At 46.1% G+C, this 13,875-nt stretch overlaps 2 protein-coding genes across 3 annotated transcripts in view; both read right to left on the bottom strand.

The window, feature by feature from the left end:
- The window catches only part of DCPS (decapping enzyme, scavenger), a 48,100-nt gene extending 36,828 nt beyond the window's left edge, over positions 1-11,272 (bottom strand). Inside the window, exons 1-2 of the mRNA XM_044437432.1 lie at positions 11,093-11,272; positions 3,853-4,021 (exon numbers count right to left, since the gene is read on the bottom strand). Of these exons, the coding sequence (XP_044293367.1) occupies positions 3,853-4,021; positions 11,093-11,272 (349 nt within the window). The remainder of the gene's footprint in view (positions 1-3,852; positions 4,022-11,092) is intronic.
- An 813-nt stretch (positions 11,273-12,085) lies between these two features.
- The window catches only part of LOC123027070 (TIR domain containing adaptor protein), an 11,765-nt gene continuing 9,975 nt past the window's right edge, over positions 12,086-13,875 (bottom strand). For both annotated transcript variants that reach the window (XM_044437434.1, XM_044437433.1), the window contains exon 4: positions 12,086-13,232. In XM_044437434.1, the coding sequence (XP_044293369.1) occupies positions 13,192-13,232 (41 nt within the window). In that variant the 3' untranslated portion in view covers positions 12,086-13,191. The remainder of the gene's footprint in view (positions 13,233-13,875) is intronic.

The following is a 13,875-nucleotide window of genomic DNA, read 5'->3' as shown; positions in this document are numbered from 1 at the left end:
ATGCCTCCACTGGGTTGTTTATGCTCATGGCCCCACATCACTGACTTACTAACAAATGGATCAAGCTTTGCACAGGTGGGAATAGCCCTTAATTTGATATAGGCAAACCCTTCAGGAAAGCATTGTGTCCCCCACCCCCATGAGAGTAAAGACCACGCCTTTGCCAGGGTGTTCTCCTATAGCCCACGGAGGCAGGGACCAGGGGAATCTATTCACTCCATTCCCCAGATGGGCGGCTGCCCCACTGGCCTACTGATCCTCCCGGCCTTCGAATTGCATCAACCACACAGCTTTGCACTTACAGAAATCTGCCCTGAGTGCTTGATGGAACTGCTGTGGACTTCAACCACATCAACCAAGCTGTTTTGGCCTTTTAGAAAGTGGTTGAGGGGACCCCACCTCTAGGAAGATGCCCATCTACCAGTGAACCTCATGGGGATACCCTTTGAGTCCCAAGCAGACAGATTTGCCCATTGGCCTGCTTTAACTGGAGACAGCCAGAACTGAACCTGTGATTTAGAGATGCAAAGCCCTCGCACTGACCCACAGCTCTTTGCATAAGAGGTGCCAGAGCTCGAGTTTGCCTGAAACAGAAGAATCCTGGCAAGTGATTGCTTTATGCAGTACACTATAAAACAGTTTGCAAGTTTTAAAAAGCAATAACTTATCAGAACAGTTCTCTCCATGTATACATAAGAATCTTTTCTTTATAAGCAACAAAAGGAAAACGAAATGCCATTTCCTGTTGTCGATCAATGCAAAATCCCTGCAAGAAGACACTCCACATACTCTGTGTCTCACCGTCATATGTGCAGGATATACAACAGCTGCAGATTCAACGGTTATTACCCATTCCAGCAGTTACAACTTTTCTTCAATTATTTAAGAAATGTATTAGCTGCCTTTCAAAATACTGCCTGCTTTCTCCAAGCTGGCATGCAAGATATAGTAGAATCAATATAAAACGTGTGGCAGTATTAAAATGAGCAACACAACAATGAGCAGAAAAAGCAATAAAAACAAAGCATCTCATTCTCTTTCAGCCAGTCAAGAAACAAATGAATGAACACGGACACGAAGAAGAGATACAGAAGCCTCTAACACTGCAATTAAAAGCTGTCTAGAATAAAACATTTTAAAGGCCTGTCTAAAAGACAGCACAGACAGAGCAGATCATATGCCCCAGGGCTATTTCTAAATTGCCCATCCAAGATAGCCAAGTGATTGTGAAGAGATTGGGAACTGATTGTGTACCAAGAGTTCAAATCTCTCCTAGCCGGGATTGTAGAAAGATCTGTGGAAATAATGTTTGCAACAGAAACTGAATTCTGGGTTGGACGATCACTTCTTTGAGCAAGGCCAAATACTTTTGTCTCCTTTCAATTCCAAGTCAGTAAAACAGAGCAATGATCTAAGTAGTCGCCCACCTGAGAATCTGTGGCCTTTCTATATTATGAATACTTGTTTTCTCATCAGTGTGAATGGTGCTGTACAGAGCAGAAAAATAATTCGGTTGCAAGGAGCTTATATGAACCAAGTTCAAGGGGACTTACTTCTGAGCAGACAAGCCACTGTAGGAAAAACTGCACTTTTTGGTCTGCACTTTTCTGGAGCCAAGTAACCCCTTCCATGTAGCCGTAGGAAATTTGTTTCCCACATACATGAGGGCTGTATTCATTATGGTAAGATGGAAGTTGGGGGCTAAATGCCAGTGATACACAGGCGCACACACATTCTCCTTCTTACATGCACACACCACACATGGAACAGAAGGAGTGCTTCTGGAAGCCACCCCATGACCTGCACTTAGTAGTCTTTTCAATGCAACGGTGCCATGATAAACCCTGAGTTAAGAATAGAGAAACTGGGCCTTTGGATCAAGTCAAGGGCCAGTGAATCCTGCAGCTTCCTGTTTCTTACACTTGCCAGTCTGAAAAAAAAAATATGCCTTCTGCTGGCAGCTGCAGATGCATTGGTTCTTCTTAATTAGGGGATTTTGCACATGCCCAGAGGCACCCATATTCCAAAGAGATGTTCTGATACTGGAAAATGGTTTTCCTGTCTGAGCCCTGGCTGACACTAGGAACCACACAAAAGAGTTTCATCTTCAGCAGCCCACTGTCCATAGCAGTCTAATTTTTTAAGCACTTGCTGCACAAGCCAAGGTAAGCACACCTTTAGCGAGTTGCATGATTGACTTCATACCTTTCTCCATCACACTCTGTGCAACTGTCTAAGAGTTCTCCAGGTGTACAATATAGACACTGAAGGCTGTCATCCTAAAAGCAAGTGCTTTCAAGTACCGACCTCTGTGGTATTTCCTTCTGAACAAACTGGACTATAACAGCCCATTTCTGCAACCCTGTATACAAGATTGTACAGAGGATGCTACGAGGCAATTCACCTTTATGTAGTAACGGTTTAATAAAAGGTCCCGGATTAAATCTAGAAAGGCAAGTGCATTTCTTATAGTGAGGCTGATGCCAAACTTTTACCTAATGGCAGTAAAATAATAGAGGAAACCCCCAAATAGCAATAAACACTGGTTGATGCTCAAGTTAAGAGCATTCCCTGGATCCCAGGCTAAGGGTGCCACCTTGTGGTGACCAGAGCATCTTCTCAGCAGTACCAGAAAGTGAGAGGACTGATGCTTGCCGGCAGGATGCTTGTCGAAACGACGGGCTCGGCCAAGTGCCAGGCAAGCACTTCCGGTGCCATCAGTCCGCACAGACTAGCTCTGCATGGGAAAGGCGAGCCTTTGAGCAGCAATGTAAGGTGGCACTGCAGGTTAGGTACCGTGGCTGGGCTGACACAACATGATAGCTCAGACTCAAGAGCTGAGGGTGGGTTGCTGTTGCATCGGGGGTTGTTGCTGAAATGTGGGTTACTGTGCTATCTGAACCCAGCTGTGGATAGCAAGCTATAGCTAGCTAACCACTAAGAACCCATGAAGAAAACTCATGGTTTGGTCTTGGGTTGTGAACAGTGCGTTTTTTGTGATTAATAAACCACGATTATTTATTGAGGCTGGGTTCAGACAATGTAAGAACCCACACTTCATAATACACCAACCTACACTCAACCCATACTCAGCCCTTGAGCATAGGTTATTGCAGTGCCCGAACCTGGGCAGTAACTTGCACAGGACGATCTAACAAGGTCAAAATCCGAACCAGGGAACAACCAGCACATGGCTTGCCAGTAAACACCACTAGGGCATGAGGACAGTTTTGGCTTCCAGTCAGCAGTCCAGATGAACAGAATGTGAACAACACAGTCCCATATTTCACTACAGCAGAAAAGAGGGGTCACCGATCTGCACGGATTGGGGTAAGTCCCTCACACCAAGAAGTCTGCCTTCTGCAGTTTTCAGCTTCCCATCTGGTCACTATGTCCAATGCTCAGAGGCACTGTGGGAAATTTTACACAGATGGCTTGCAGCACAAGTGTCACTGCCAGGAAAGCTCAGAGGTGCAGGGGCTAGTCTACTACTTCCATAAAAAGAGGCATCTTGCTAAAGGGCCGCTGAAACCTACAGCTCTTTTTTTCTGGGAAGAGCGTCCTCTTGCAGGGCCAGAAGGTCCACCGAGGGCAATGCAAGAGAGCCTAAGCACTTTCTGGGCAGCTCCTCAAGTGAGTCACTAACAGCAGGGCTGGCATCTGGTCTGCATAAACCAGGGCCGGCTCACTCGTGGCCCTCCAGCAGGCTTGGCCTGTGGCTCCCCTTACCCCCCACCACTGGCGAGGCTCATGAGAGCTGCAGACCAGCACACCTGGAGGGCCACAGGTCATGCGTCCTTGGCATAGACTGAGGAATGCATGAGAATCAAGCCTCCTTTGCCAATCACTTACCATTCAGTTCGGGAGGAAGTTGAAGGTGGTAAGTGCTGTAGATATCATTGGACATCAGGAGCTGGAGCTTTGTGTGTCTCTTTAGCAGCTCGGCAATGTTCTCCTCCTGGAAAGGGATCTTCTCCAGGATCACTACAGCATCCATCCCATCCCCGGAAGTGCTATTCACCTGGAAGAATGAGAACGTCAGAGCTGTGCCACTGGATCAAGCCCAGATCCAAGGTGGGCACCATTTGGTTGCCAGCTGTCATTCATCCGATGCTCTTGGAAGCCCATGAGCAAGGCATGAAGGAATGGAAAGGCCATTTCCTCTCTGCCCCTGGCAACTCGGATTCAGGAGCACCCCCTCTGCACTTGGGGATTAGCTTCTTTATCTGCTTCCACTCTGTTCCCAAGGAGCTTGCAGTGGTATCCAAGGATCTCTCCCCCTTTTATTCTCTCAATGAGCCACAGGGTAGCTTTAGTTGACCAACAGAAAGTGACTGGCCTGATGTCACCCTTTAAGCTTCATGGCTGAGCCAGGATCTAAACTTGGATGCCCCCAGTCCTGTTCTGACTGCTAACCCACACTGGTTCTCAAATATTTATCCAGAACTGTATGATCCTTTTCTAAAAGCTAACCTAAATTGGCCATTTTCATCAGATCCGTTCTGCTCCAGAGAGCATTGTGCCCAATATTACCAGAAGCAACCAAAATGAGAACAGGATATAATCTAGGGCAGCCTTCTGCAACCTAGCACCCTCCAACGTGCTGGATGATGCTAGCCCATTACTAAAATCTGCAGAACTTTAACTCAGACACCACTCATGTTAGTCTCTGTTCTCAGTTGCCGATGCCCTCGACGCAGGGGCCAAGCCTACACAGCTTTGGGGGAGGGGGAGCCTAGCACTCCCAACATGCGCCAGACAGCAGGGCTGGCCCAATGCCATGCTTTCTACCCTCAGTCAAGGTAAGCCTCCGAACATGGGAGGCCTACGTGTGTCCAATCCGCACAGTGAGGCACGGCAGTGGATTTCTTTGCTGCGGCACCTCGTGCTCTGCATTTCACTTAGGTGGCTGTTTTCCATTATCTGGCGATGGAGAAGGAAGGACGGAGGCTGGAGTGCCATTTGAATACCACACAAGCCTTCAGCCTCAGCCTCCTCCTTTGCTTCCCCCTGGCACGATCCTCTTCCTCCTTGGTGAGCCTGGTTCGCAACCTTGCAGAAGCAGCCAGGCAACTCTTTCCATTTTGGCTGTGAGTGGCGCAAGGCAAGGGCTCTGCATCTGGACCCCTCGCATTGAGGGGTCAGGACCTCAGCGATGGGACTCTGACGAATCCCGCAGCCCTCCAGACAATGTCCGGAAGCCACAGGATTGCACCCTGAGCCACTGTGCCGTACCAGTTTCTCTGTATGTTAGCCCTTGAAATTATTCATTATACGGTTGTCCACCACCATTGTTGATATACTGAGAAAAAGCTCAGGTCGCCGGATACCTGTCACTAGGCATGTAAAGTGGGGCAGCCCAAGAAATAAGGTAACCTCTTCTTGAGGGACTCACTAGAAGCAGGGAAGTGAAGAAGTTTGCAAATTAAAACAGCAGCAACAACCCTAAAACAGTACAATAAAGACTTGTTAGATTTCAGGATGTTCGGAATATGAACCTGTCAGGGATGGAGGGAAAGGAGGAGGAAACCGGCAGTATGAGGAAGAAGAGGGAATTGGCAAGCTCAGACCTCCTGCAAGGGAGCGGGGAGTGATCCGAGTTGGACAGGCACATGTCACAAGGTGAAAGACTCCCCTCACTGCAGTACACAAAGATACATCCTGGTGGAATGGAGATATACTGCAACACTTTGTTGCATGTCCCACTGGAAAGTATTAAATCTGACCTTGGCTGCTCCGACACAAACTCGGTATCTGCTCTTCCTGATGCCTTCTAACTCCATTTTATGGCTCTGCCACCCCTTTCATAGCTCTGCCTCTCCACAGCCTGAATTTAACCTACAGTCTAATCCCCTTCAAGTCCTTTCAAAAAGCCATTCATCAAGAATTTACACACAACGTTGAAATTATAGAGATGCCTTGCAATTTCCTGGCACTTCATCATGTGCCTCGGTTATCTCAGGGGTGGATTTACAGAGGGCAATAAAAGAACTAACCCAAGTGTATCCCCCACGCTCGGAAAAACCCGCCTTCCCAACGCTGTACAGCTGTAAATGGTGAATTAAAAGAGTACTTGCAAATTTCCCATTTTTATGGCCCCTGAGTGACAAGTCCATCCATCTTATTTACAGCATTTCAGTTAACTGCTAGTTTGCAATTCAATTCCACTTTAAGCACTAAACATGAAAAACCGATCTCCAGGCTAAAAGCAATAGATATGCTAATAAGAAAAATAATCTAAGTCTCAAGATGCGTGTCTAGCACTTTTGTTAGGTGGAACAATGGCAACCTGTGCCCTCTGCTGTGCGTTCCTCCCATTACGCAGTACAATAAACTTCCCCTCTGTGGGTGCCAAAATGGGAATACTTTCTGCACCTCAATTTTCAGGACACTTCCATGCTGGAAGATGACACAGGGTTGCTCTTAGTTAGGTTCTGCTGAGGATGGCGATTCAGTGGACAGTGAGTCCTCCTCCCACAAGAGCGGAACGATGGCCACCACATTAATGTTCAGCTCTGACTGGCCAGCGCCTTTGTGGGTGGTCTTCCAAAGCATGAAACCAGGCTTATTTTCATAAGCGATCTCGGGCGATTTGCTCCAGAAGGACCCGTCTGTTCTGCCTGGGACCAGAATGCCATAGGAAGATTTGCAAGGAGTAGCTGGTAGGTGAATGGATGGCCCCAGCCTGTGGGGTGAAATTGAACTAGACAAATGCTTGATCCCCCCCCCAAGTGTACAATTGCCTCAAATCCCTCTCCCATCCGTTTTTCCCTGTTTCTTAGCAATCCCAGCACCCAGAACATTAGGATCTCTGGAGCTTTTCTTTCCATTGCTCTCCCAAGGGAGCCAAAATATCTATCTGTCCATCTGTCCATACCAGTTTTCCTTTCAAGGAACTCAAGCAGCTTATTTAATTCTGCTCCTTTCAGCCTTACCCTCACAACACTGCGGGGTACATTGGGCTGAGGTCTGTGACGGGCCCAAAGTTACCCATTGAGCTCCGTGGCTGAGTGGGAACTAGACCCCAGATCTTCCAAGGTCCCCAGTTCAGCACTTGTAGCAGCTACACCACACTGGCTCTCACAATATGCACAGTATCCTGTACCTTACTTTTGAGAACTGAAGTGGTGTGCCCAAGCAACCCAAGTGATTACCTTTGTATTATTTCTCTTATCCTGCATCTCTATATGCATCTCTTTCCTTTTATACTACTTCACAACACTTATTATGGATTTGCTACTCACAAAGAGAGAGGAAAGATGCTTTTCAGGGTGATAAGGTCTCCACCAGTATGGGAAACATTGATGAGCTGCTCTCTGGCTCCAGATGTAACAGTAGATACTGCTCACATACTTCCAAACATAACTTCACATCAATAATTTGATTTATTCTAATAATAAAAGATATGGAAGCCAGGTTTCTTAGTAAACACATCCTGGGGCTAGTATATTGAACTTTTTCTTCTGCTCTGCAGCTTCACAACATTAAGGGAAGAGCTGTGGCTCAGCAGAATAAATGCCTGGCATACAGAAGCCTGCATGATCGATCCTCAGCATCTCCAGGTAGAACCTTCTGCCTGGGATTCTGCAAAGCAGCTGCCAGTCAGTGGCAACAATTCTGGGAGAGGTGGATCGGTGGCCTGAGACTCAATATAAGGCAGCTTCGTATGCTTTGGTTCCCCACTCTGCCTCCATTGCAATGAGAGCTGCATCTGAAAGCCCTTCAACAGATAGCAGTTGGACATCCAAGGTTGCAAAAGGTGGCTGAACCATCCAGCTGACCTGTTCACTTATCTCAGCCCACCCAAGACCACGGATGGCAATGCCCAATTCACAGATTAGTAGAGTTGGAAAGGGCCATGAAGGCCATCGGGTCCAAGCCCCTGCTGTTGTAGGAAACCAATTTACACCATCTTCTTTTTGAATGTCTCCAGTGTGGGAAAGCCCACCACCTCTGGTTCCACTGTTGTATTGCTCTGACAGTGAGGAAGCGTTTCCTGATATCTAGCCTGAATCAGGGCTGTTGCAGCTTGAATTGACTATTCCATGTCCTACACTCTGGGCAGGATTTAGGATGACTACACATGGGCCCTGAGCTGGCCCAATGTTCCACAAAGACCCTCCAGTGTTCCAGCATCGTGCAGCAGTTCGAGGGTTGGGCTGGGACTTGGGAGATCGCTGTTCTAGGTTCCAATCAGCCATTCCTTTGGGTCAGCCCACCTCAGAGGGTTGCTGTGAGGATCAAATGGAGATGAGGAGGACCGTAGAAGCTACTGTGAGTTCCTTGCAAGAGGGAAAAAGGTGAGCTATAAATATGACAGCAAATTATATTTTAACATTTTTGTATGTTGGTTTATATAATGTTGTTTTACTATATTTTAAAGGGTTTGGACTCTGTAGACTGGCCAAAGAATTTTAGCTGTCAGGTGGTAAAAAAGATGATAAATGTCATTAAATAATGCTTTTAAAAAAGCATAAATAGAGGGGTATAAACCAGAATATACTGCATCCTTCCAACATACAAATGCAGGGAGAGAGCTTAGAGGTCTGTTCCCTGCGCCTTACAAATGAGCTGAGTTATCAGTGCAGTTCTGGGGAGAGACAAAGAAAACAGCATCTCTGCATTGACCCAAGAAGGGGAAGATTCCCTTCCCACTCCCTAATACAGAGATAAGTATCCATAATCAAAGCAGAGTAAAATTATAACATCAGCCAAAATTCTACCAGCTTCAGCTATAACATCTTACCCATGATGGCAATAACATTAATATGTGACTACCTAAAAAGTGCTGCTCAGTTATGCTAGAGTTTTGCAGCCATGTGTGCAGGGCCTTGGGAGAGCGATAGCATGGCTCAGCTGAGAGATGCTGGGAGCTGCAGGACACTGTTTGGTCTAAACGTGCACACGATGGCACCCAACGTGATTTAAAAAGTGACAAGGCTGGGGTGCTTTCATCAGGCTTGTAAGCACTGTCCTGCTTACAGCCAAATTAATTTCTTTTGAGTCCGTAAGTGCCACAAGCCTAGTATTTCTAAGTGCTTGGGCAAATACAAGATTGGGATTTTTTCCCCACTGGTTTTAAAATTATTTATAAAAGGCAAAGATGACCACTTCTCTATAAATGTTACAATTGTGTGTTAAATAATTCTGTGTGATTCTAGTTTGAAAAGACACAGTAAGCATTCTTGGGGCCTTGCTACATTCGGATGCTACTTTATGTTTGCCTCTGTGCTTTGCCTGAGAACCACCTCATGGTGGGGAAGGACCCTATCTCAGCAGTTAAATAACACAATTTGCATGCAGAAGCTTCCATTCCTGGCAACTCCACTTCAACAGATCAGGTACTGAGGGAAGGGCATAGTCATTCTCTGCATAAAACCCAGGAACATTAGTGTCAGACAGAGTAGGTAGTACTATGCTAAACCAAAAACTTGTATGACCTGGCATAACTGTATTATATTGTACGCTGCCCAGAGAGCCCTATGGACCAAGGGGATGGCTTATAAAGGGAACAACAGCAGCAGCAGCAGCAGCAAAGCTTCTACATTCCTATTCTTCCTGCTCTACAGAGATTTCTTATTCAGCTCTTGGGAAGCCTGGAGTTCCTTGGAAATGCATGCAGATTCCCAAGGGAAAGAATCCAGCTGCACGGATGTTATCCCTTGTTGTACAGCTCAAGAGAGTCTTCACGGAGCATATGCATAGTTCAAACAGTAAAATACAGAAGGGGGCTAACCAGAGCCTTGTACTACTGCAACTATTCCAAAACGGTCTGTGATGTGCAGAGATAGCTCAGCCGACTGACATGAAAAGGGTCACCTGAAGATACAAAGTTTGAACATCAGAAATGGGGAAATGGGAGCCACTGCATGTTTTTGCAAGTTAATATCAAATTGTGTTAATTTTCTGTCAGTGGCTGATCACTATCCTTGCAGAAAATGGATAGTGATCCAATCATGAGTCAGCCATTGGAGACCCCAAAGCACTCTATGGGGATTTCGCCTATGGAAACAGTGTGGTGTAGTGGATAGGAACATGGGACTGGAACTCAGAAGATCTGGGTTCTCATTCCCAGTCAGCAGTGGAGTTCACTGGGTGAGTTTGGAGCAGTCATAATCTTTCAGTCCAACCTACCTCATAGCATTGATATTGCAAGGATGAGATTGAGAAGAATTATCTAAGTAGCTTTGAATTCTTTGAAAGGAAAAAAGGTGGGATATAAATATAGTTAATAAAGAATGCATTCTAATAGAATTGTCATCCACATAACTCATGCTTCAAACTGTATGTTATACTTCTGTTTACAGTGATTTGCCAAAGTATTCACACCCTTTGATCTCGCCACATTTTGTTACAGTCTGGAATGAAGCGGGATTTAATTGACATTGTTACCATTCGATCTATACAAGATACTCGACACTGTGAAGCTGCCAAATTGTTTTTATTATGGCACAAAAGTGCAGTAAACAAAAGCAAACTTGCACCTTTCGATAGCATGGCTAAATAAGCTCTAGTACAACCCACTCCCTCCGGAAGTCACGCACTGCAAGTGCATGTCGAATGGAACTCAGCTCTGTACAGTTCCAGTGCCTCTGATCTCAGATTAAACGCATCTGGTTCCGGAAGCCCCAGCGCCTGACGGAGAGCATATCTAAACAAAGAGCATCATGCAGACCAAGGAACTGTCAGAGCAGCTGTAGGATACACAGGTGCAGAAGCACCAATCGGGGCCATCCACCCCGCTCTAACCACTACCCTCACCGGCCCAATTTCCCCGAAAACAAAACTTCCACGGATTCCAACGAGAGGAGGGAACCATCTTAAACAAGGGGTAGATGCTAGACCGTAAATGCTATTTCTTTTTGTCAGGGTGTCAAGAAGCACTCTGGCTTTGCGGCAGGCAGAACCAAGCCGTTCTGCTGCCTCTTCCCTTCCATCATCCCATTCTCTTTCCCACCCCAATTTTAACTCCGGAGATGAAGAATGGTGTCTTCCAAAAGGGGCGGGGCAAAAGATGCGTAACGGCGGGCTCCGGCCTGGGCTCTGATTGGCTCTCGCTGGCTCCCAATCATTCCCCAGCTGGCGTTAGTACCTGCCCGTGGAGGAAGATCGACTTGTCCCGCGCAGACTCCCTAAGCACTTTGCGAATGGTGATGCCAGCCAAGGGGAAGCTGGCGGCGGCGGCGGCGGCGGCATTTTCTTCTTGGGTCGCGGTTGCCCCGTTCTCGCCACCATCCTCACGCTTCCTCTTGGCGGTAAAGGACTCCGCCATCTCTCTGTCAAGGGAGGGATTCGAGCGCATGCGCCGTGGCCGCTCAAGCTTCGCGCCTTTACTAGTGTATGGCACGTCGTCTTGGCTCCCTCTAGTGCCGGGGAGGCTGCCATTAACCCGGGAGAGTTGGGCGGCAATATGCGCACGCGCAACACACAAAGCTGTCTCGAAAGTAGATCTAAGAAACGTGTAGAGCGTCCAAGCAGCGGGTTCTCCATGGACTTGTCGGCTCCGTTTAGAAACAGATTCTAAGTTGGCTTTAAAAAAAGGCAGGACTCCTGTATTTGTTGCTTTAGCATATAGTCATCGGAACTGTTTTTATTATCATCACACTGGATTTGTCTTCTGGGGGAGGTGACAGTCCAACTGGACTCGGCACTGATGTCCCCTGCGCTCATTTCCGTCTCCCACACTCCTACATTCACTCATGCAGACGTATGCCATAGTGAATGTGGCTCGCATTACAGTCAATACACAGAAAACACACAAACAAATATGACAGCACTCCAGCCTGCCTGAAATCACACTGCCTATGACCTTTGTTCATGGTGTGTGTGCACATGTGGATATTGACAATACCGACAAAGTGACTTCCAAGTTGTGCGTTTCAAGGGAGAGATTGGAGAAGAAAGCATAGCGATATCCAAATTGGCATGTACAATAGAGAGGCTGCCATTTTTAAAAATCTATTCAATCTCGGACAGAAATATAATTAGAAGCCAAGTGGGAAATGGGAACATGCAATACCAGAAAGAGTTGAACAGTGAGGCCTGCATAATTTGGACTGCCATTACAGATTTAGGACAAACACTCTTGGAGAAAATCCTTTTATTTTTTTCCATCGACACACCATTTCCAAAGATGATAGGCAAAGAAACAGGTATTTCTGTCTCTAACGTGCAACAATACTTGTTTGAGTAACATTAACACAGATGATGACAGAGGACAAGTTTGGTTTTCCCCTCTTTTCAGGCATGGAGGATACCAGCAGAGAACAAACCCCAAATAGGAAAACTGGACAGATTTTGCAAGTGGAAGACATTGCATAGGGATATAGATGAAAGGACTTTAAATAACTTTTTAAAAATTGATCTGCATACAGAGGACAACTCAAGAAAACTTTAGTAACCATGCCCTTTTCTCAATACTGTAAACTTAGGACATGAATCTGGTATGTGTGTGCTTCATAAAGCTGCACATACAGAATCTATCTGGTCTTCACCCCAGCTTTCATTGGGCACATAACTCTACAAGGGCCTCTGAATTCCACGATACACAGTGTTGCACTTTTTGAGTCATTTTTTAAAAAGTATTGTACCTTCCATGTTTTATGTTCAGACCTAAAGTGGGTCCATACATAACCACATGTATGAAAAAGATGTATTAGCAAGGCTGGGGAAACCCCAAGGAAGCCAGAAGTACCAAAAAAGGGAAAAACTAATGAAAAAATGAGGGGAGGAACCTAAAAACAGCCAGCTGGAGACTAAATATGCTTCCTGGCCGCAGAAGGCTTTGGGGGTTTTGTGGAGAAAATAGAAAGCTGTGTGTGAAGAGAACGAAATCAAACGCAGGGGCGTTGCCAGCTGGAACATAAGCACAGGCTCTGTAGGCTGCAAGATTTTGTTGTGGACATCACATGTCACTTTTAGTGTTCCTGTGATCGTGCTGACCACCAAAATCATCACAAATTCTACTATTACACATAGGAACACAAACACATAAAGCACCACAGAAACATCTCTGGTCAGGATGTGTTTCCTAGAAGGCGGATCCTTAATGCAAGATAGCATGGAATGGCGAGGCCAGGCAGCTTCGAGGGAGGAAGAACACCATGAAGACTTCTTCAGCAAGCCCAGAAGCATCAAGGCAACCCACTGATCTGACCTTCCTTTGACCATAATTCTTCAGCCAGACTCCAGTTAATCTCTTCTGCTTGTACGTTCACTGAGTTCCTGTAGATCTGAGATAGACACACAGAAGTCATTAGCAGCTTTGAGACAGCTTTGCCTTTTACCTTCAGCAGTTCAGAAAATCCCAGAAGCTACCACTTGGTCAATAGCGATGGTTCCCCACAGTTTGGGGGCAAGAAATTGCTGTTAACAAGGTCTATTCACAGGGAGCTGCCTTAGCATGTATCCTTGACATGCTTTTTCCTGGGGTTTGGTATTTTTCTGCCTTTCTATATATTCTACTAATCATCCACAAGGTGGTGCTATGGTACAGCTGAAATACTGCAAATTTTAAAAAAATACAAAAATTGGATTTTTAAAATTTAAATTGGAATTTTTAAAATAAAATACCTTGTCCTGCTGATATCCAGGTGAACCACATCCGCCATGGCCCCTCTGTCTAGCCACCTCGAAAACTTGTCATAGAATTCCACAAACTTCATCTGGCAGGACCTATTTTTACCGAAGTCATGTTGCATGCCCGGCAACCCAGTTCCCTATCTTGGGTTTCTAGAACTTTCCCATCATCTTTCCCAAAATGGACATTAGGCCAACTGGCTTGCAATCACCCTTGTTTCTTCTGCTACCCTTTTTTAAAGATTGGGACCACTGGCACTACTCTCCAATCCTCTGGTAATTCTCCTGATTTCCACA

Source organism: Varanus komodoensis, unplaced genomic scaffold (assembly GCF_004798865.1).
Source record: "Varanus komodoensis strain SLA01 unplaced genomic scaffold, ASM479886v1 scaffold30, whole genome shotgun sequence".
In the NCBI taxonomy this organism is placed as follows: domain Eukaryota; kingdom Metazoa; phylum Chordata; class Lepidosauria; order Squamata; family Varanidae; genus Varanus; species Varanus komodoensis.
This window is presented reverse-complemented; position numbering and strand designations above follow the sequence as displayed.